Source organism: Condylura cristata, unplaced genomic scaffold (genome assembly GCF_000260355.1).
Source record: "Condylura cristata isolate star-nosed mole 26May11 unplaced genomic scaffold, ConCri1.0 scaffold00012, whole genome shotgun sequence".
In the NCBI taxonomy this organism is placed as follows: Eukaryota; Metazoa; Chordata; class Mammalia; order Eulipotyphla; family Talpidae; genus Condylura; species Condylura cristata.
Window position 1 is genome coordinate 16500084 of NW_004567113.1, and position 23365 is coordinate 16523448.

The window sequence follows — 23365 nt, forward strand, 5'->3', positions numbered from 1 at the left end:
GCCACCAGGGAGGGCTGGATGTAGCTAGAATTTTAAAAGCATCTGCACTTGACTGGAAGCAGCCAGCTCAGGCCTATCTTCTTAGCTAATTAACCAAATGAGCTGTTCTTCCTCATTCTATGGTTTAATGTCAGGATGTGGGCTTGCTGCAGACTTTAATGCCCAGTTCAAAATCTTCTCTCCTATGACTAGAGGAGATGGTTTTCTTCCTACCAGATTTCAAAATATGGTCTTAAAAAAAAATGATATCACTTTTATCTATCATGAAAATTAAGTCAAAATGGATAACAGGTTAAATATAAAAAGCAAATCTAGAAGATAACATAGGAGAAAACCTAGATGACTGCGCATGGTGAAGTCTTTTTAGATGCAACACAAAGGACATAATTCATGAAAGAAAGAATCAATAAGCTGGACTTCATTAAAATTAAATACTTCTGCTCAGTGAAAAGAATGTGAGGACAAGACACAACTTGGAGAAAATGTTTCAGAAGACACATTTGATAAGGGACTAATGTACAAAGAACTCTTAAAACTCAACAATAAGAAAACAACCTGATTTAAAAATAGTTCAAAGATCTTAACAGATGCGTCAACAAAGATGCACAGATGACAAACAAGTGCTTAAAGATATTCTTCATCACATATCAGCAGGGAAGTGCATGTTAAAACTCTAATGATACCAATAGGCATGAATTAGAATGGCCACAATCTGGAATACTGACAACACAAAGTGCTAGTGAAGATGTGGGCAAAAGGAACACTCTTACAATGCTGTGGGGAATGCAAAATGTGCCAGCCACACAGAAACACATTACAGCTGTTTCTTACACAGGAAAATACATTCTTACCATATTAGACAGTAACTGAATTCCTTGATATTCACCTAAAAATTTATGTCCACACAAAAACCTGTACACAGATGTCTATACTAGCTTTATGCATAATTGTTCAAAACTTGGTAGCAACCAAGCTGTCCTTCAGTAGGTGAATGTATAATGTGTGGTACATCCAGACAATGGAGTATATTTCCATACTAAAAAGAAATGAGTTATCAAGATAGGAGAAGGCACGGGAGAGCTTAAATGCATATTTCTAACTGAAATAAGCCAATATGAAGAGGCTTCATATTGTATGACTTCAACTCGTGACATTCTAGAATGGAAAAAAGCAAACTATGGAAGGCAATAACAAGATTGCCAAAGATTAGTGGGATACGTGGGGAGTAGAGTAGATGAATAGGCAGAGCACACAGTGCTTTTAGAACAGTGAACAATCCTCTGTGTGAGAAAATGATGAGATATGCCATTATGCACTGGTTAAAACCCACAGAACGTACATCAAGAGTGAACTCTAAAATAAACTATAGGCTTTGGGTGATCATGGATGTGTCAGTGTGTGCTTACTCTTGATTACAAAATGTACCATTGTAGCAAATGATGTTGATAATGGTAGAAGTTTTGGATGTGTAGGGGCAAAGGGAATATGGGAAATCCCTGGACTTTCTTCTAAAATTTGCTGTACACTGAAAACTGTTCATAAAAAGTATTTAAAACATATTTTTTAAATCACTGAACAACAAAAAGGAACCTAGGGCAGAAACAAAATAAATTAATTTTAGATCAATCCAATGTCTGTTTCTTTGACTTTGTAGAGCAGGTTCAAGGATCATTTAACTTAAAGCCCTGGAAAGTTAATTGTTAACCCTTTCACCTATTTAAGCTGAGGTTTAGAAAATACACTTAAAGACTACTACTATTACACTTGTTTTTCTTTATAAAAGACAAACAGATCAGACTAAATTATCCCAGACGCAGAGTAAGAAAGTTGTATAAAAATCCTGGTTCTCAGGCGAGAAAATAACAAAAATAATGAACAACCATATACCAGAGACATTCTGTGGGGGTGGAGTGGGGAATGGGATCAAAAAGGGGGGGGGAGGGGGGAAGGGAGGGAAATGCATGGGACTATGGTGGTGGCACAGGGGTGATTTGGTGATGGGAAACCCACGGGGATTACAATCGAGAGGGAAAAAAAATGTGCAAAATGATGTAAAAATAAACTTTGTAATAAAAAAATAAAAATAAAATAAAATAAAATGGGAAAAAAAAAATCCTGGTTCTCTGTTTACTAGGACTGGGAATAAGGGCAAGATGACTCTTATCTTACTCAATTTTAAGAGGCTAAAAATAATACATGTCCTTACACTCTCATTATAAGGATTAAGTAAAATATCTGATAAATTGATTTGTAAACTGTTATACTCTGTTGTATATTATTAGTGACTGTATTAATTACCTAGAAATCTGTCGATATCGGTGATCTTGGGTTTAAACCAGCTATGACACAACACTGAATTTGCTGTTGGCTCAAGTGTGATTTGTAACTCTCATAGAAAGGAAAGTCTGGATTGAGGATATATCCCAGCAAGTTATATTCATAAATGAAATGTAACAGGACATATGGATGATTAATTCCAATTAAATAGACAATCTCAACTAAACAACTATTTAAGGATGCTATTTATTTTTAACAATTTTATTTAATTTTGTATAGAAGAACTGGGGTGCAGGCCAGAGATGTGGGGGTGGGGGTGGGGGGTGGTTTAGAGGATTCACCAGAGACAGAGTGTGAAGCAGAACAGGTGGATTGACTGAAATACACTGCTGAGGGGAACTGGAGGTGAACCAGGAAAGTTCTGCTATGCCTATGTGGATAAGTCCCTGGTGGGGGATTGAACACAAGCCATCACAGTGATAAGGATGAGATTTAACCTCTAGGCCACCAGGGAGGCCCTAGTAATACTCTTTATGGCTGGCCCTCCTCACTCTAGACTTAACCAAGAACGCTTGTCCCTAGGTTGTCCCAACATATATGCGAAGTCTGAGTCTATCTTTGCTTAGTCACATTCACATCCTATGAACCAAGGATTCTGTGGATTTCAGCACCGCTTTGACTCATTTTCTGGGTCAAAGCACCTATTCCGCAATAGCAAGGCAGTTAATGAAAGGCTTTATGTCAGACTACACACGACTACCACTTGTTAGCTGTCACACAGGGATGATTATGAGTCTCTACTGTTCTAGGAGCTTTACATATATTTAGTTATCATTTATTATGCCCATTCAGGCACAGAGAGGTTCAGAAACTTTTCCAGACCTAGTTGACCTTAAGCAGTTGGGAGCCTGATTCTAACATCTCAGCTATTAAGACAAATGAGGCTTAAACAACACTAATCTTTAATTTCCTTGGTGGATTTTTCCATGGATACATAATTAAGCTGTTACTATTTACCTAGTCATGTAAGTTTTTCTAAAGAAATGTATGAAATTTATAGGCAATTCTTAGAATACAGCTAATAATAATGAAGGACACACAAAAAAAGGCTGGATTAGGAAAGGAAAAACCAGTTTCTAATAAAATTGAGATCAAAGTCTTCACCTGTGAAGTGGAATTTCACCGATTCAGGGAGACCTGGAAGAACAAAGGAGAAAATGTCAGTAAACTATAAATTCTGGGTTCAGGAATAGATGGCAAAGGTACAAAACAGGGGACTTAGGTTAGGAAAAGAAAGACGTTTTAATCTAAATTGTTATAGTTGAAGAAAAGATCACCAGGTCATTTGCTAATGTTATGTTGAATTTAATGGTGCCAGCACTAATTTTAAGTAACAAAAAGAACCACATAGTGGAATAATTTTATCACAGCAGTTAGGGTGATTTATAATACATTCATTCAGCTCTCATTTTATCAGTACATAAAAATCCTACAAATCAGCGAATGTGGGTGATGCTGTATGTCACTGACAAGCCTCTCTGGTAGGTCAATTCTATTGTAGAATTGAGTGATGCTTGGGACATTGATTTACACACTGTAACAGTCTGAGAGATTTATCTTGTGGCATTTATCCCATATATTATACAGGACAGGACTCTGCTCTCTCTAAAAGGGCTCTAAGAACTCAGACGAGTACAGTACAAAGAGAAATAGCTTCAACCATGGCTGACGTTTTCTTTCTGTCTAATCCCAGGATATCCTGAGTTTCTTGTAAAAGTAGGTCTTACAAAGTAGGGGTTAGAGAACCATGACCATTCATGGGCTATTAGCTACCTATTTATTAAACACTGGGGATACGCAGATAGAATCTGGTTAGTAAAGAGCCACATGCCAATCCATAGAAAAATTCAGTCTAATTGAGGAATTAAATATTTTCTGGACACATGCATTTATATAAATAAAGCAACTATTGCTTGAAGTCCTTGTCATAATTTAAAAAGTAACACTAAAATTACTGAATCCATGTTCAATTCACCATAAGAAATCAGCAGCTGTTCTGTATGAATAAAGCTACTCTTGATATATGAAACAATAATACTCTCTACTAAGCATGCTACACAGACATATATCTTAAAGAAATATGCTTCATGAATTTTAGCATCACTCCAAGGCACACACACATTTCCAGTCAGCAGTTTTAATGACTGGGTCAAGGAGAGGAATGGGAGGTAGCAAGAATTAAAACTATTTGGTTTAGTGGGAGAAGACATACTATTTGAATTGGAAGCTTGGTTATTCCTGTGTCTTCTCTTCCTTTGAAAGGTACTTCTGTTAAATCAAAAAGTAGCCTCCTTTTTCCATTTCTAGATGGGACCTTCTCTGAGGTACTGTAGGATGGTCCTCACCGGATTCCCCTCATCCACCTTGACCTTCTCAAATCCACCTACATCACTGCCATTCAGAGTTCCTTATGAAAGTCACTTATTCCCTTCCTTATGTCTTAAAACCTCTTGGTTCCCATTATTTTTGGGATGAAGATCTAAATCTTTAGTCTTACCTGGGCCTCTGAAATATGGCCTATATCTCTCCCTCAAGTTTCACCTCAGGTTGGCCCTCCACATTTCAGACAGACAAGCTGACTTTTTTCAATGCCCGGAACATCATATTCTCTCCTTCCCCTGATCCTCTGCCTGTGAGGTGCCTGTCTTTCCTTCAGAAATGTCCCCCTGACTATTCCAAAATACACACAGCCTGGTTATTCCAACATACATACTTATTCTACCCATACCTCCACTGCCTAACCTCCTGCATCTCCAATGACCCCTGTTTAGGTCAGTCTTCTAATTCCACTGCTGAGCCTCTTGCTTCTTTTCAGAGCTCTTATCTCATCTGCAATTAATCATTCATAAATAAGATTATTTAGCAAGTTCTGTCTCTATACCAATATACCCAAACTTATCAAGAACAGAATTCATGTCTCATTTTTCCTCACCACCATAAAACTCTTCAGGGGCCTCAATCAGTGATTCAAAGGAAGCACAGAATGAAAATATTGGAATTATTCTTGCACACATGAATCAATGACAAATGATGAACTGAGCCCAGACTGCATCTTGACTGACAGATCTCGAGCTATTTGAAGAGCTATTAAGCAGTGTCACCAAACTTGCCAGAAGGACTATAGGAAGAGTCAGGGTGAGCATGCTGTGTAGATACACAGAACACATTGGGGTGTTCCAAAATGGAGAGATGCATTACCAGCGAAGGAGAAGGGCATGAGCTCCTGAAGGTGGGGAGCTGCGGATGGAGGACGGTACATGATTTTGCCCCGGTTGATGTCGTCCTGTGAGAAATACCGGATGGCAGAGTGAGGCTGGTCCTTGTGTTCAATGGTACCTGGAGAAGAGGAGATTCACATGAGCACGATGGTAACTGACTGAATGACTCGGACATATAGCTGCTTTCCACCGTGATGTCTTACTGCTCAGGAACACTTGCTCTCAGGCTGCTCTTGGTATATTATTCTGCACTTATTCAAGGAAAGGGCAAATCTGAACCTCAAGCAGGTGCTTGTCATGGATTTGCTGACTATGAGGAATAGTAAGATGCAAACTATTGCTCTTAATGCAGTGTAATTCTCCAGAAGTCATCAACCCTGCACCATAATTATGAACACCTCCCAAATGAGTTTCAGTTCAAAAGTCAAGGTCACAGAGAAAATGGCCCAGCGTGGTTTTGTGATGATATTGTACAGTGATGTTCTCACTCTATCTTCTTCCCCTCAGAGACTCCTTAGTCTCTGTGATGATTTTTTGGCAAGGGTAACATGGTTCTTGATTATTCTAAAAACTGGATGGGTAATTATCGCTCTGCTTGTGACAGATGCTTCGGAGGCTGCAGATTCACCTGTCATTTTTAAGTTGTGCAGGTACAAAACTAAGGTCATCTTTAATGTCCTAATAACTCTTTAAAAGGAGGGCAGCTGTGGGGCTTGTTGTTGAACCAATTCAGCCTCGGAGTGGCCGAGAGACCCGTGATCATTCTCCAGCAGTTGGGCTGCAGTTCATCTGTACCCTGGCAATGTGGGGAAAACCATTCTCACTACAACTTGACAGATTAAAAAAAAGAGAGAGAAGGATGACTTTTAATTTCTGTTGACTTTATCAGAAGGGTAAGAGAATTTAATTTTTGGACTTTTGTTTTTCCTTGAGAATTTGATAATATGGAAGGCCGATATCTAGGGCTCTGGTTGGTTTTGGGGAGGCCAGCCATAGAGAGAGGAGCAGCAGAGCTTTTATACAAGTTGATCTTCCTCTGTGAGGGACAACTGCCCCTCTGTCAAGCATCCACTCATTAGTTAAAGATATCTAAAGGCTGGAGGCTGAAGACAGGGGCCACTTCTCTGCCTGGAGCTCTCCACTTCCATGTTCCTCTATGGTTGGACGAGTGCCTGTCTGTGGCCCATGTTAGTCTTTACAGAGCTCCTTGTCCTTAACACATGCTCATTCTGGTTTGCTCCCCAGACCAGAATGAATCTTACCATTCTTACAGTCAACCTTAGCAAAACAGGCTCTGTTCCTACAGACTGCCTAGCTTGGGAGGAGGCCTTCCAACCAGTGACTACAGTTATAGAAACACACATACTCTGTGTTCTTCAGTACAGCTCTGTCTACACCAAAGCTGACACATTTATCTTTAGCTGTCTGACCATAGTCTCTCTCTCTCTCTTTTTCTTCTCCTGGTTCTAAATTCAGGAGATAGGCCAAAAGAGTATGAATAGTTGTGACTCCCTAAATCGTTAGCAAGTATAAACAGACAGAACTCTGGAGCTTTTAAGATTGGTCAACACTATTTTTCTTTGTCTCCATTGTACTGTTCAAAAGAACTAGATACTGCTTTTCTTTTCCAGTTTCCACAGAATCCCTCAGACAATCCTTTACTGCACATCTTACCTTGACTTGGATGCAGAGGTGAAGTGATATTATATATAATGTTTCCACCTGATCTTTCAGAGTTTGCAAAAGAGAGGGAATGTGGCTGAATCACAGTTAGGCTATCTTCCCGAGCCTAAACAAAATTTAAGAAAAAAAAAAAATGGTGTGATTAAAAACAAAAGCTGAAGCAAAACAAACCTTACTAAACAAACCAAAGCAAATTCACTCTTGGCTTTTAAGTTCTAATGCAGGAGAAACACAAAATTTCCTCCCAGAGTTTAAAAGAAAGATCTGGTCTCTTGCAGGGCAGGTTTGTCCTGCCCTTAGGAATCTTACAGGGTTATAAAGTCCGCCTCAGGTCTTGTACTCTGGATCTTCTCCCCCATCTCCCTTGCCCCCAGCTTTATGTTGGAGTAAGCTGTGGGAGTCCCTATATGATCACTTTTTCCTACATGGCACTCACAGAGGTACATGTGTCAAAATGAGCCTTCACAGCTGGCTCTTCTACTCTTCCATGATTCACAGCAGGAGCCTTTCATCTCCGCTCCTCCAATTTAATGGGCTAAAGTGGTATCTGGTGAAAGAAGTTCTCCCAATTCCCCAGCTTTGCTAAAGGGAACTATGATGCTTTCCGGTTTCAAAGGCTTAAAGATGAACTCAGTCTAAAAACTAAGGGACTTGTCATTTGAAATCAGAGGCTTAAGAAGTATTTATTAAAACATATTAAAATAGTCACTATTTTTCTTTGTCTCCATTGTACTGTTCAAAAGAACTAGATACTGCTTTTCTTTTCCAGTTTCCAAGATCCAGTAAATAAGTCAAAGGAAATTAATCAGAAGACAATTCTGTATAGACCTTTTACTATTCATCCACCTATGTACATCTATAACCCACAGACAATGGCAATGCTCAAAAATAAAGAGGAATAGTAAATTCCTCTTTATTCCAAATTTATAAATAAATTTGGAATCCCTTGACTAGGTATAACAGTGAATTGGGGACAGCAGCAAAAACAGTGTAGAGGTAAGTTGGAAAGGTGGTGACCCTTGGCTGGGTCACAGAAGTTGTTTAAAAAGCAGACCAAAAATATCCAGCTCGTTGCAAGGTAGCAAGCTCTTTCTACTGACCCCTGGAGGGTTAGAGTTTGACATCTTCTCCTGCTCTTTGAAGCCCTGCTTCTTTCAGAAAGAATTTCCCCATTTAGGAAAAGATTAAGTAGGGCTCAGTAATTCTCATGGAGGAGGGTGTGGTGTTCTTTTTAACCACTAAAAGATTGAAGGTTGCAGTTGCTTTGTAATTGTCCCCAAGGCATAGGAGTCTTGGAGACAGCAGCCACTGCAGGTTGGAACAACCCCCTTATAGTAAAGAGTCGTATTTCAGGCCATTGAACAGGTCTGGAATGTAATGAGCAAGGAAAATCAGAATTGCAAATAGCAGCTGGTCTCTCACCCTAAAATAAAACATGTAAGGACAACAAATTAAAAATGTGGACCTTTATAAGGGGGTTACAAACCATGTGTGTGTGTACACACCTATGAAGGTGTACACATATGAGTACAGATATGAGAGGAAGCAGTGGAAAGAAGTGCATTATTCGATACTGCTTCCCACTGTATAATCTCAAAACCCTCAGCACAACTGAAAATTATCAAAGTATTACGAGACATTTTATAAACCAAGATGTCACTAAAACAGTAAAATGGTAAGGAGAGGAAATTATTATGAACATAGGACTATGAAATATGGAAATTAGTTTCATCCAAGATAGCAGATACTTTATTGTGGAATTATTGGTACTATTTCTCTACTAATAGAAATGGACACTAGGCAGAAAAAGTAAGAACTTGATCATCTGAAGAAAGCAATATTGAGGTTGAGATACACCAAAGTATAATCAATTTTAAATTGGCTATTTGAAATGTTCAATATTTATCAATTAAACATAGCAAGAAACGAGATTGAATTTTATAGAAATCATTACCAAAGATTTTTTTTCATTAAACTCTGTCAACAAAAGAAGATCACAGAGTAATGGTTTTCATAATACCCATATTACCTCTTAGTAAATTCAGAATCCAACTGCTTCTCCTCTCTTCCTTCCCACCACCCTCCTGGACACCACACTCTGTGACCTGGCAGACCACAGGGGCCTCCTAACTGCTCTCTTTCTCCCCCTACAGCCTGTTTCAGCACAGCAGCCAGAGACATCCCGCTAAAAATGACGTTAATTGGAATCTCTGCTCAATACCTACAACGTCATTCTATTTTATTCAGAATAAAAGCTAACTTTTTACAGTGGCCTGTAAGGCCCAACATAATCTGCATCCTCTCCCTCCTCCACCCCCTTACTATCACACACTTAGCACATCGGTGAATTCATGCCAATGACTCTTTTCACTCAACCTGCTCCTCACATTGGCTTGTTTGTTGTTTGAAAATACCAGCATGCTCCCAATTCCATGCCTTTAACCCCATGGTTCCTTAGGCCTGACATGCTCTTTCCTCTTCTATCAGTCGAACAATCACACTTGTCTCCTGCAGGTCTTTCTTTAAATGTCATTGTCATAACAAGCCTACTCTGACCATTTTATTTAAAACTGCAATGAGGGCCTCCCTGGTGGCCTACAGGTTAACTCTCAGCACTATCACCACTATAATGGTGCTAACCCTGGCCAGGGACCCACATGGTGCAGTAGACCTCTCATGTCTTGCCAGCTGCTCTCCTCAGCAGTGTATTTCAGTAGATCTGTTCTGTTCCCCACTCTGTCTCTGGTGAATCCTTTCATGCCCTCACACCTCTGACCTATACCCTTCTTCTATAACAAAATACAAAAAAAAACTTAAACATATATAAATAAATAAAACTGTAAGCTAGGTCTCTCATCTGCCTCCACCAATAAATTTACAATCCCTTTAGCCTTGATTGTCATTTTCTTTTTATAATACTCCTCACTGATTTGCTATATGTGGATTATTCATTACTATTTATTGTTTATTTCCCCCTCAAAGAATATATATTCCCTGGATACTTACTCAGGTACGGATCCCCAGCATATAACACATGAAAGTACTCAATAAATATTTGTTAAATGAATGAAAAATACCATTATAAAAAGAGTAAGCAAGGAAACAAACAAACAAAAACATTGTAAGAACATTATCAATAATTTTTAAAGAATATTTTCATTGTATTTCATGCCATCTACAGAATCAAAGGCTCAACTATTTTTACTCTTAAGCTGTAGCAAAGCGTACATGACTTAAACCTTTATTCCAGACTTAAACCTTTATTCCAGGTCAGTATTTATAAACAAGGTTATCATTTCACCCTCCATTAAAAGAAAGATCAGTTTCACATGCTATCATTTTACCAAAGCAGCAAAGCCACTGGCAGACCTGAGAAGTGAAATGACCGAATAATGACTAAAAGATAATATAAGTAAAATGGAGGTTCTATAAGAACTCATGTCAGTTTCACTAGGAAAATAATTTGTTCATACACGCAGGTAGCAGGTATTAAGTAGGAACCTACTATGTGCAAGGAACCAAGCAAAGAGCAGTGGGATATACAAGCTGAATCAGATCTAGACTGTTTCCTTAAGGAATTCCAGTTTTTAGTAGAAGAAAATTGTAAATAACTAATGCAGAGAATGATAGTAGCATGAAAGCCTTAGATAAAGCACAACAGACAGCCCAAGGATAAAGAAACATTTCCAGAGATAATAATGTCATTAGTGTATGAAAGGTTGTAAGAGAAAGCATGGGCACAATCATAAAATGAGTACAGCATGACCAGACTTGATTCTGCATCACTAAAGAGATCAACTGCCTTCACTAGACCCCTGCCAGACCCAATAAGAGAGGTTTTAAGAAAACTCTTAAGACCTCAATCACCATGGAATCCAATGAAATCAGCAAAACAAAACATAAGACTCATTCAAGGTTGTTCCCTCAACCAGTGACCACAGACAACCCACCTCTGAACACAGCAATCATCCAAAAAAGGAAATAACAAATAGTTCTTTCACATTGAGATACTAGAGTTTATTTCTTCCTTAAGAGCAGGAATAAAAATATCGTATTTGAAATGTGTGTATGTAGTAGCCAACTGACTTTTTTGTTATATGAATCTGAAGGTGATACAATTTAGTCTATTAGCTGAGGGAAAGTAGGTGTGACAACAGTCATTCAGTGAACAAATACTTACGAAGTAACTATTCTAGATAGGGCATTGTGCTGGATGTTCAGAAAGATACCAAAATTAATAATCATAGATTTTTACCCTTAAGGATCTTCTAAGACAAATAATAGATGATTTACTTTTTTTTTTTGGAAGGATTTATTTATTTTACTCATATGGAACTGGGGTACAAGCCAGAGGTACAGAGACAGTGAGAGGATTCACCAGAGCGAGAGTGGGAAGCAGAACAAGCAGATCAACGAAGCACACTGCTGAGGGGAGGAGAGGTCTGCTGTGCCATGTGGGTCACCTCTGGGCGGGGATCGAACTGGCACTGAAGTGTTCGGTCCTTACCCATTGTGCCACCAGGGAGGGCCCGATTTACTTCTTTTAAGGTTGGTATAGTCCATTGTTGCATATACCCCTTTATCCATTTATTATCTGTTGCAGTACATTTAGTTAGCTTCCACTTCTTGGTTACTGTGAGTAATGCTGCAATGAAGACATGTGCACAAGGACCTCTTGAGATCCCAATAACTCTTCTGCATGGGGTTCACCCTGCTGATACTTCTTCTAGATTACTGTAATAGCCTTTTTCTTGGCCTCCTTGCTCCCTGCTTGGCTCCCATCCAGGTTGTTCCCTGCCCTGCAGTCAGAACGATCTTCCTAAATTGAAAATCAGATCGTGTCACTTCTCTGCTATGAAGCGTTCGACATCCTACTTGCCCCAACAACCTTTCAGGGCAAAATAGAAATTCCTCTACTTATCTTTAAGCTACTCTATGATCTCACTGATCTCTCATTTCTTGTGAGTTTTTTTTTTTTAATCCAAGAGTTTATGGTTCAACCAATTGAACTCTTTAATTCCTTGAGCATGTCAAGTTCTTCTGGTTCTCCATATTTTTTCACTTGTTGCTCCTCTGCCTGTAATGAATTTCCCCCTAGTTTGAGTCTAGGTCAGTGATTTTTCAAGTGTGGTGAGCAGAATAAGCAGCAACCACATTATCAGGGAACTTGTTAGAAATGCAAATTCTCAGCCCTACATCAGACAACTGGTGAGGGGTCCAGAGACTTGTGATTTAACAAATTCCAAAGGAGGATCCTACAGCAGACTGAAGTTCGGGACCCTGCTCAGGAGACGATTTACTCTTTAATTAGCTTAGCTTACTTCCTAGAGGAAGCTTTCCTTAAGCCCTATATCCCCTTGACCAGGCACTCTCTTATTTGTTCCCCTAGCATGGCTCTGTCATGGCATCCATCATTGTGTTGCTGCTATTTATTGCGTGGCTTCCCATTTAGATTGTAAGTTTCTTGAGAACAGACTGTTTAATGGTTACTGAAACTTAAATGTCTTCCACAGCACTAGGCAAAATTTAGGGGAACTAATGCATATATGACTTTATGACTGAATAATGGGAAACAGACTCCTATACTTAAATAGGAGTGAATACACTTAAATGGTGTGAATAAGGACCTCCCTGGCAGTGCAGGGTTAGAGTCTCAGTGCTAACAAGCTAATGCCAGTCACTTCGATATAGGCTCCACCTCCAGCCAGGGAGCTGATTCACATGGCCCAGCAGACCTCTCCTGTCTTGCCCGCTGCTGCCTTCAGCAGTGTATTTCAGTAGATCTGCCTGTTCTGCTCCCCATTCTGTCTCAGATGAATCCTCTCATTCCCTACACTCTGACCTGTACCCCAGCTCTGTATGCATAAAAAAAGAACCTTAAAAAATGACATGTATGTGGCCCTCCCTGGTGGTGCAGCGGGTTAAAGCACAGCACTGAGAAGCTAAAGCCACTTCAGCATGAGTTCGATTCCCGCCTGCCCGGGAGGTGACCACATGGCACGGCAGACCTCTCCTGACCCACCCGCTGCTCCCCTCAGCAGTGTACTTCCTCGATCTGCCTGTTCTGCTCCCTGCTCTGTGTCTGGTGAATCCTCTCACCCTCCGCATCTCTGGTCTGTACCCCAGTTCTGTATGAATAAATAATCTTTTTTAAAAAAATGACATGAATATACTTGTATACTTAGCATATGTACTCATAATGTTTACCAACTATTACAAAACGTGTGTGCCTAGAGGAGTCTACAACACTGAAATGAGAATGTGTTCTGTAAGACATCGCAAGTATGTTCTGCAGTAATTGCCCTGACTAATGCCAAAAGAAATATAAACTGTGTGTGTTTTTAAGGAATGAAATACTAGATCAATCACATTATATGCTACGGTAACCTCTGTGAGATTCTAAGGTATGCTGGACACACCTAATTTGCAAACATCAACTTGAGATCCTAAAGGATAAATATCTTGAAAAGCTCTAGTATCTAGAGGTCCACAGCAAGAGAGCGGGAATCATCTTCCTGGCACCTGGCCCATTCATTTCTTCTAAATTCAAAATAATACTGCATTAGCATTTGGCAAGAAAAGTGTATGCACATTTTTCCCTACACTTTAGAGAAAATTCTGATCCAAGTTCCTCCAGTCAGAATGATGAATTATAGACTTTACAGTGTTGCTGAATTATGATTTCTTTAAATTACGGTTTACGGTGGAAATGCCGATACCAGCTATTCATTAGAAACTTTCTATTTCCCCTTTTATGTCTCTGTCGTGCCCCAGACCCATAATTTCTAAAACTATAGCTACTGTCTTTGTTGTAGCTCAGGGCTGATACATTGTTTTGGAGTGTAATTATGTGGGCACTAACTAAAACGTGGGTCCATCATGATTAATTTACAAGGGCTCATATACTTATAACTCTATCTAGAACAGCACCAGCCCTCTAGATATGGGGTCACAGTGGAATTGCTAATTGTCTAAACTAAGCTTCATGTACTAATTTGGCTGGCAACTTTCCATGCGAGCATCCTTCTCCCCACACAGCATACAAGGCTCCTGTGTTCTAGTTCACGACAATATCCTCACCACATTTCCTCTGCCTTCCTGCTTTCTCCATTGATTTGCAATTTCCCCACCACTCTTCTCTCTGTTGGTGTTTTTTTTTTTTTTTGCATGTTCTGTTTTCACATTCGGTAGTGCCTTTTACTATCACTTCTCCTCTCCTTCCTACTTGCCCCTCAAACTTTCACTTGGAAAAGTCCATCTTGTATCTCTGGATTCAGAATAGACATTACCTTCTTCAGGAAACTTATGATAGAAAGAAAGCTTCCTTTATAGGGCTTCTAAAACATAGAATAAAGATTTCTCCTGTTAGGAGACCTATAGTTGACTAAATAATGATATCGAATGGTATTGATTAAATAAACATAAGACTGAATCCCTTCCAAATATGTAGGGAGAAGCTCTTTGTCCAGAGATACAAAAGACATCAACAATGGTTCAGAGATTGAGGTGGAGTTTAAAGGGAAACCTCCTTTATACTCTAAGAATTTTAAGTTTCCTTCTCAAGTCAACGAGAAATGTGTACCCAGAGCTGCTATTGCTGCCCCAGAGTCTGTGTTCAGGGCCAGGCATTTACTATATATAAGAAAGGCAGACTATCAAATCCTTCTCCAAGCTAAGTCATGACCTCCACCCTCAACTCACTGTCATATGGAGAGATGCTCCCAGGGAGAGCTTTGGAGCATCAGGCGTCTGTGGCAAGATGGCAATGTTGAACATGCGGCTCTCCAGATGGGTGTGGGCATCTGTGGCACTGGACACCTGAAAGCAAAGTCACCAATGAGTCCCTCATTCTCTACTTAGGTGAGTATGTTTGCTTACATTTTTTTTTTCCATTTAAACCATATTTCTTTGAATTCCAATCCTTCTGTATGCCAATTTTTACCCTGCTTTTCATATTTTAATATTAATTTTCTTATAATAATATTTTATTTTAACATCATTTTGTGCCTTTTTCCATCTCAGTTGTAATCCCGTGGGCTTCCCATCACCAATTCACCTGTGTGTCATCACCATAGCCCTGTGCACTCCTCCTCCCCATTTTTGATCCCATTCCCCACTCCACCCCCTGCAAAATGTCTTTCATACTCCTGCTATGAGTAAAACCATTTGGTATTTTTCTTTTTCTTTCTGGCTTATTTCACTAAACATAATCCCTTCCAGCTCCATCCATGTTGCTGCAAAAGGTACATCTTTTTGATAGCTCAGTAATATTCCATTGTATATATGTACCACATCTTTTTAATCCAATCATCTACTTTTGGGCATTTGGATTGATTCCATGTCTTTCCTATTGTAAATAAAGCTACAATAAACATGGGGGTGCAGGTGTCTTTTTGGATCAGTGTTTTTGTATCTTTTGGGTAGTTTCAAAACATCTACATATTTTCATGGAAATATCTTGAGTGTTGCTGTAAATGATACTAATCACAATAGCCACAATTCACTGAGCCTTTTATAAGGGGCTTAGCATGACACTAATATTTTTTCAAGATTTATTTTATTAATACCCACAAAGTAAATATTATCTTCTTTTTTCACAAATAAGAAAACTGAAGGCCAAAAAGGTTCAGCCAAGTGTCAAGGTCACAAAGACAATAGGGGCAGTAATTAAATAGGACAGCAGGTTCCTAATCTTCCTACTGTCCAAGGTGAGTCAGTCTTTTAGCTTTAGGAAATTAGGGGCAAAAAAAAAAACCTCTATTCTACTATGTCTAGAAGAAAAGCAAGGATGCACAGTTCAGGCAGGGATATGTGGGGCACATTACTGAGCAAGGCAATCAGTTTTAATTTTCCAGTTAAGGACACTGGTGTAAAATAGGTTGGTCTTTTTCAAATCATGTTCCCTGAAGTCAAGTTAACATGATTTGAACATACCCAAACCGGGGCACCTGCACAAGTCAAAAATGACTGTAAATCACATGCTTTGCTCTCACTCTATACATACTCTCTCTATATACATACTTTCTCTCTATATATATATATATTTTACCATCACTTGTAGCACATAAAACCAAGTCTTACATGCAAAGGAACAGATGGAGTGCACTGATGGCTCATGACAGCACATCAACATTAAAATGGAATTAAATCCATGCAATTCACTGCATTGTATTATATTGTATTTTCTACTTTAAGGGGAAAAAGAAGAGAAGAAGGAGAAGAATCATTACAGCAGCATCTTTCTTCATTTAAAATTCTCTAGGGACATGGAAATGATGAATGGGAAAAGTTGCTAACCATTTATTTTAGCACATAGTTAGAGTTTCTGTGTCATTTCAATCAAAATATGAGGTAAGCCTATAAAACAATAAGACTTTAAAAACAAACACAGAACTTTTACATCCAGGAAAACATCATTTTGGAGAGTTATTTCATATTGCAATAAAGATTCTGCCAGTGTTCAAAATGTACTTTTGGGGACTTTTCAGAGGGAGTTCCCTCCCTCTAAAAATCATGTAAGAAAACTAAGATTGATACCTTCTCATTTCTCCCTGCTTTAACCAAAAATAATTACTTCTTTTCTTCTTACCAGACATGATTCTGAAATACTTTGGCAATTTGACTACATGTCAAAATCCATTTCCAAAGAACTATATGCTGTCCCCATTGCAGGTATTCTGGAATTGGTTTTGAAGATTTTAAGCAGGAGTTCTACACATGCTTTGACAAAAAGTGTGAAGATTTTCCAAAGGGACCCACTTTCTAACTAAAATTTGGAAACTTCTAAGTATATAGGCTGTCAAACGCTAGGGATTTTTTTAAAAAACAAAATAACTTTTGTGATTTTACAATTACCCACTTACTAGCCAACTTGAGAAAGCATTCAAGTATTGTTTTGAGCAGGTGCTGAGAATCCCCTTCCAGGGAAACACTCCATATTTATAATGTTTTTCATCCTGATGCCTGTAAGGCAAAAGCTGACCTGCAAATTGTAGTTTGCTAAGGTGACAGCTTTAGATTGAGGTCTCTGCCTGCATTCTGAGTCAGTCTTTGAGAACTGCTGTGTTACCAGGTGCTAAAAATGAAAAGTTAACTTGGGCAAAGGGCACATAATATTTGCTCACTCACTGGACATTAAATGTGCTCAGTATAATCTCAATTTACCAGTTTCTAAATTTATTTCAATCTGTTCTCTAGAAAAGCACATCTTCTACACAATATAAATTAATCACGCAATGAAGATGTGCACACCAGCCATCAGAAACAGAATGGATGATAATTTTAACAACGTGAGCTATCACAGTGATTTATCCCCAACTGGATTCCTAGACAAAGAGTCAGATATGGAGGGGACAGGATGCTGCTTTGGTTTAACACCAGGAGACCTTCTTTGCATTTTCTCTGATACTTTCCTGATTTCTACTCTGCATCTATGCCTAAAGACTCTTTCTCATTCATAAATCCTCATTTCTTTGTAGTTCTGTTCAATTCTTTATTTCCAAATGGTGGTAGGCAGAAGCTTGTCTAGTTTTATTGGTCTTTCCAAAGAATCAGGCTTTGTACTCATTTATCAATTCTAGCATTTTATAATTAATCAATTCCTCTGCTTATCTCTATTAATTCTTTCCTTCTGCTTTTCTTAGGTTTCCCTTGGGGTTCCCCAGCTTCTTGAATTAAATATTTAGTCCATTAATTTTCATGCCTTCTTACTCAATAACAAGAGCTTAACGCCATCAATTTTCTTGTGAGGACTATTTTGTTCACATCTTTTAAGTTTTGGTAAATTATTTCCACCTCATCAGTATGTCTTAATAGTTTGCCACTTCATGTTCCTTCTAGTAATTATTTAGAAGACTACTTAAAAAATTCCACATAGTTTGGATTTTTAAACCATTTTAATTTCTAGTTATATGTACAAATAGCCAAAGAATGTGCCAGTATATTTATTACTTTAAACTTATTGACAATCTCCTTATGGTTTGTTTGTCTTGGTTGGTTCAGGTTGGCTCAGGTGATGATACTATTAAATGCCATAGACTGTGCCTCTTACAAACAACACAATATAACTTCTCATAGCTATGGAAGCTGGAAGTTTGAGATCAGAGTACCAACAAGCTTGGGTTCTGGGGACAGTCTTCTTCAGGCAATTTCTCATTGTATAATCATGGTGGAGAGCAAGCTTTCCAGTGACCCTGGTATGTGCACTAATCCCACTGATAAGGGCACCAACTTTATGATCTCATCTATTGCTAGTCAGTCACTTACCAAAAGCTTTGTCTCCAGCTACCATTACATGGGGGAAGGTACAGTATTTCAAGGTGGAATTTGGTGGGTGGGGTGCACCCAACATTCAGTTTATAACTAACACTTAATCAATTTTTGTAACTGGTAACAACAAACACCACATGATAGGAAATATTCTGAATGCATCATATGCATCAACTCATAAAATCCTTACAATAATTCTGTTTTGCAGGTGAAGAAAATAAAAGCACAAGGATTTTACCTAAGTAATTTCCCACAACTTGTATAGTTAGTCTATGGCAGAACTAAAATATGAACCCATTATTGCCAAGTCCATGATCTTACCATAAGATATTAAATATTCCAAAGACCTCTTTAAAAAGCAAGTGCTTTCCTGCATGCCATTTTAATTCATTCTTTTCCTGGATTCTCTAAGCCATTGTTAGAAACCTCTTTGCTATGGAATGATTCTGCTTATAGAGACACCCATACAATTCAATTGACAAAAAAAATCTCTAAACACTGTTGACAATTTTTTTTTATTCCTTGATTTTTCAGGCAACCACACAAAATGAGCTGTTTATAAATAAGGGTGATGACTTCATTGGACCATCATACATCAGAAAAGTCAGGGAGCAAAGTGTACCTGAAAGCGGAAGGAGTCACTCTGGGCTGGGACTCCTGAATGCCTGTACCACAAGATGCCTTCGTCGATGTCTTGCTGGGTGAAGGTGCTGGTGGGGGTTGCTGTCCTCCCATCAGGTAGGTGCTGCCTTTCGTCTGCAGGGCTGTCCGCGGGCATATTAACCAGAAGGACCAGCTCCCCTAGGAAAGTCACAGTTAGTGTGGACCCCTGAGAAAAGTGAAATTATGTCTGAGACTTCATTGCCTTTTATTTTACCTTTTCTATATTTTAATGAGAAGAAAAAGAATGCACTTTTTTATTTTTACTCAAGGTGAAGGAAAGGACATTAACACAGCATCCTACAGATAATTGAATCCAAGTTTAGACACATAAGTCCCATCTTTAAGCTAGCAGGAATAAAAGTTATTCAAGGATGAGGATGAAGTTCCTGATTTATCTATTAAACTTACATAAGGAGAATACTGCAAACAAATACTCAGGACACTGACTAGATTTATTTCCACCTAGAACTTTCTATGAAAAACAAAATTTTCCAATATGAACTTTTTGTTGGTAAAGATAGTGAAAATTTTAAAAATTTCCAAAAAAGGTTATTCTTGGGATAATTCTATACAGTGAAATGAATAACGAACCCTGGAATGTATATGGCAAACACTGCATGAAACCCTTTACAGGACAGTTCAAACCCAGCTCCAACCTGTCTAGTCGTGTGAGCTTACTTTAGGCTCTAAAAGCCACTGTTCCTCAGTATAAAACAAAAGCAAGAGCACATACTTCATGGGAATGTATGAAGAATGTTGGCTCTCCTCTTTGTTGTTATTTATCTTTTTTGGTTTTATAACTGTTTGATGATTGACTCAGGACACATAAATTGACTCAAGCTGGCATTTGAATCTAAAGCTGATATACGTGGGCATGAAACCGTTACCAAACATGAATGTTTCCAAGAGGAAAAGTTACTCTGTTAAAAACTGATGTGTGTTTTTTCCTTCTCCATTCTCTGAACTTTATTAGAATTGGAGCAAAAAAAAATCTAAACCTAAACAATACTAGCACCATTAATCTGTTTCTATTGCTTATTGTTCACCTGAAGCTACTGCGTTCTGAAAGTGAGACTGCAAACAAAGAGGTATTATAGAAACAATTAAAGTTTCACAAGGAAAATATACTGTCACATGAAGATCAAACAGAAGAATAGATAAACCGTTAAAAATAGAAGCCATGTTCTCGTGAAAATGCATCTGACAATAAATCTGAAAGCTTCCCTTCCACTCAGATAGTAACAGTAAGAGGGATAGATGAGTATGTGTGTATGGTGTGTGTGTGAGAGAGAGAGAGAGAAATTTCTATAGGATACTCAGATGTCAGTACATTTTAGGCAATTGATAGGGCATTTTGATTACTCCAGAGAAATTTGTTTTCTTGCTCAAAGGCAATACTGTAATATTTATATGCCCTAAATTCAAGTTTAAAATGAGCACAATATCCTGAATGATGATGAAACACTGAAGAGAACACCAATATTCTTCTTTACATAATCATATGTAGAATCATCTCTACTGTCTTAACTGTATTCTATCTCATTTGTACATAAGTCACAGATTCTATTACCCAACCTCTCCCCGCTTATATTTCTATTCATAAGATAAGCATACTTTTCCAGGATATGGACAGTTTATAACTGTGAATACATTTGCAAAATACTCTGAAGAAATTTTCACAGTGAAAATGTGAAGAGCTGAAGGATACAAAGCATTCAAACATCAATTTCCTGGTTATTCTGGTTCATGATCCAAAGGCTCAGCAGAATTTACCTAACAAGGGCTAGTGAAATAAACCCATTTTTGAGATTAAAAAAAAAAATCACTGCCAAGTGAATATCAGGACTCACAGGATTGTGACTTGTTTAACTCAATAAATAATTGGTGAGTAGCTACTAGGTGCTAACTTCTACTGTTGGTATTTTAAGGAAGGGGAATTCACAGATAAGCAAGATGTAGTTTCTTCCTCTGAGATCAGCCCCATAAGCATCTGCAAGCCATTGTGAGATTTTAGTAGGTAAATGGCATGAACAAATTTGGAACACAGAATGTATGAAAGCAAGAGAACTTGGCAAAGCACTGAGTGTGAAGGATGAGGAAGAAACCTACTAGGTTGGGTGACAGGTAGGGAAGACACAACACTGATGGGGTAAGCAAGCTGGAAGGAAGATGAAGTATCTAGCGCGAGAGATATTGCATGCACGGTGCCTTTGTGATCAGCCGAAGAGTAGAAAGGGGAAAATAACAGTAATTTACAGAGTTTCACCCCAGCAAGGTGAGAACCTTGGCTTTTATCATAAAACCACAAACATGAGATAATGACACTGTATATTAAAATCCAGGTTTAAAAAAGCAGTCCAAACTTAAGAAACAAAAGAATAACATCTATTTGGGATTTCCTTTATATTAAAGTCTACATTTGTCTATTTTTATTTATGCATTCATGTAAAAACTGAGATACAGAACAGCGGTTCAGGCGTGTGTTTGTGAGAGGATTCACCAGAGACAGAGTAGAGCGCAAAACAGACAGATCACCTGCGATACACTGCTGAGGGGAGCAGAATGTGAGACAGGTCTGCTACACCATCTTAGTCAGCTCCCTGGCCAGGGATTGAACTCATGCCGCAGTGGCTGGTGAGAACTTGATCGTGCTGAGACTTTCACCCCTGCACCATCGCAGAGGTCTTAAAATCTATATTTTAGGGCCCTCCCTGGTGGTGCAGAGGGTTAAAGCACTGCATTAAGAAGCTAAAAGCCACTTCCACATAAGTTCGAACCCTGCTGCCCCAGAGGTGACCCACATGGCGCGGCAGATCTCTCCTGACCCACCCGCTGCTCCCCTCAGCAGTGTACTTGTTCGATCTGCATGTTCTGCTCCCTGCTCTGTCTCTGGTGAATCCTCTCACCCTCCGCATCTCTGGCTTGTACTCCAGTTCTGTATGAATCAATAAATAAATCTTAAAAAAAAATCTGTATTTTAACCAAGAATTCTGAAGAAAGAATTAAATGGGAATTTCATTTGGCTCCCCAGGGATTATTTTGAGATTGAAATAATTCGTACTAAAATTTTCTTACAATATGCTAAATCACTTTGTGTTGGTACTGTGTTGGATTAAGTCAGATTCTTCCCTAAATGGGATTCAAATTGCTTCATGAAATCTATCTCACTAAATTTGCCTGTGAAGTAGCTGAGGGTATGAGTATAAGTCAACTTGTCTAAACTTATATTTGAAAACTGTGATGAGTCTGCAAGTGAATTTAGGTCCTTCATGCTATGTGAGCAATTTCCATTTGGTTCTGTTCCATGGCCAAATCTTCACAAAAAGCCTGAAGCCCCCTGGAACATTCTAAAGAAATAATGAGTAGACGGTAACCAGGTGGTGTCAACACATCACTGGGACAGATGGATGTCAACAGTTTTGTGTTAAGTGGGATTGTGCTAAGTGGGCTTTTCGTTCTCACTACCTTTTCCATTTCTGAATGGTCCCACAGGGTAATGTGACTTGATTATTACTAATGAGAGTTCTATACACACAGAAAGATTATGTGCATGGGAAGAAGTTAATGAGAACAGTTATAGTAGGAAAGAGTCATAAACAAGCCTGTGTCGCATTTCTCAAGATGAACCAGCTTAAACAGCATTTCATTCAGCATTGTAATAGTTAATCCTTAGAAAGAATATCAAGTTACTGGGTTGTCTTCAGGAAATTTGGATTTTAGTGACTAAATTCTACCTTAGATATTAAGATAGAGGCTTTAATACATCAAAAGAGTAAGCTTTTTAGAGCTGAAAGAGACAAATATTAATCTAGCTAAAAGTCAGTGGATAAAAGTATGGCAAAATTGAATAAAGTCTGTGGATTAACTAATAGCAATCTATTATTGTTAATTTCCTAGTATTGATCATTGTTCTGTGGTTATGTAAAATGGTAAAGCCCACTCAGGAGCCCTTTGTGCAGCTTTTGCAACTTTTAGTTCGGTTTAAAATTATTTTAAAATAAAAAATTATCTAATTTGGGCCCTCCCTGGTGGCACAGCAGGTTAAAGCACAGCGCTAAGAAGCTAAAGCCTCTTCAAGATGAGTGTTATCCCCACCCCGGAGCTGACCCAGATGGCCAGGAAGACACCTCTCCTGACCTGCCCGCTGCTCCCCTCAGCAGTGTACTTGGTCAGTTCTGCTCCCCACTCTGTCTCTG

At 38.6% G+C, this 23365-nt stretch overlaps 1 protein-coding gene across 1 annotated transcript in view; it reads right to left on the bottom strand.

Moving 5' to 3' along the window:
* Nucleotides 1–23365, bottom strand: part of FRAS1 (Fraser extracellular matrix complex subunit 1) — a 412381-nt gene that overhangs the window by 94268 nt on the left and 294748 nt on the right. The window contains exons 31-35 of the mRNA XM_004681192.2: nucleotides 19129–19307; nucleotides 14940–15056; nucleotides 7230–7344; nucleotides 5536–5673; nucleotides 3442–3474 (exon numbers count right to left, since the gene is read on the bottom strand). Of these exons, the coding sequence (XP_004681249.1) occupies nucleotides 3442–3474; nucleotides 5536–5673; nucleotides 7230–7344; nucleotides 14940–15056; nucleotides 19129–19307 (582 nt within the window). The remainder of the gene's footprint in view (nucleotides 1–3441; nucleotides 3475–5535; nucleotides 5674–7229; nucleotides 7345–14939; nucleotides 15057–19128; nucleotides 19308–23365) is intronic.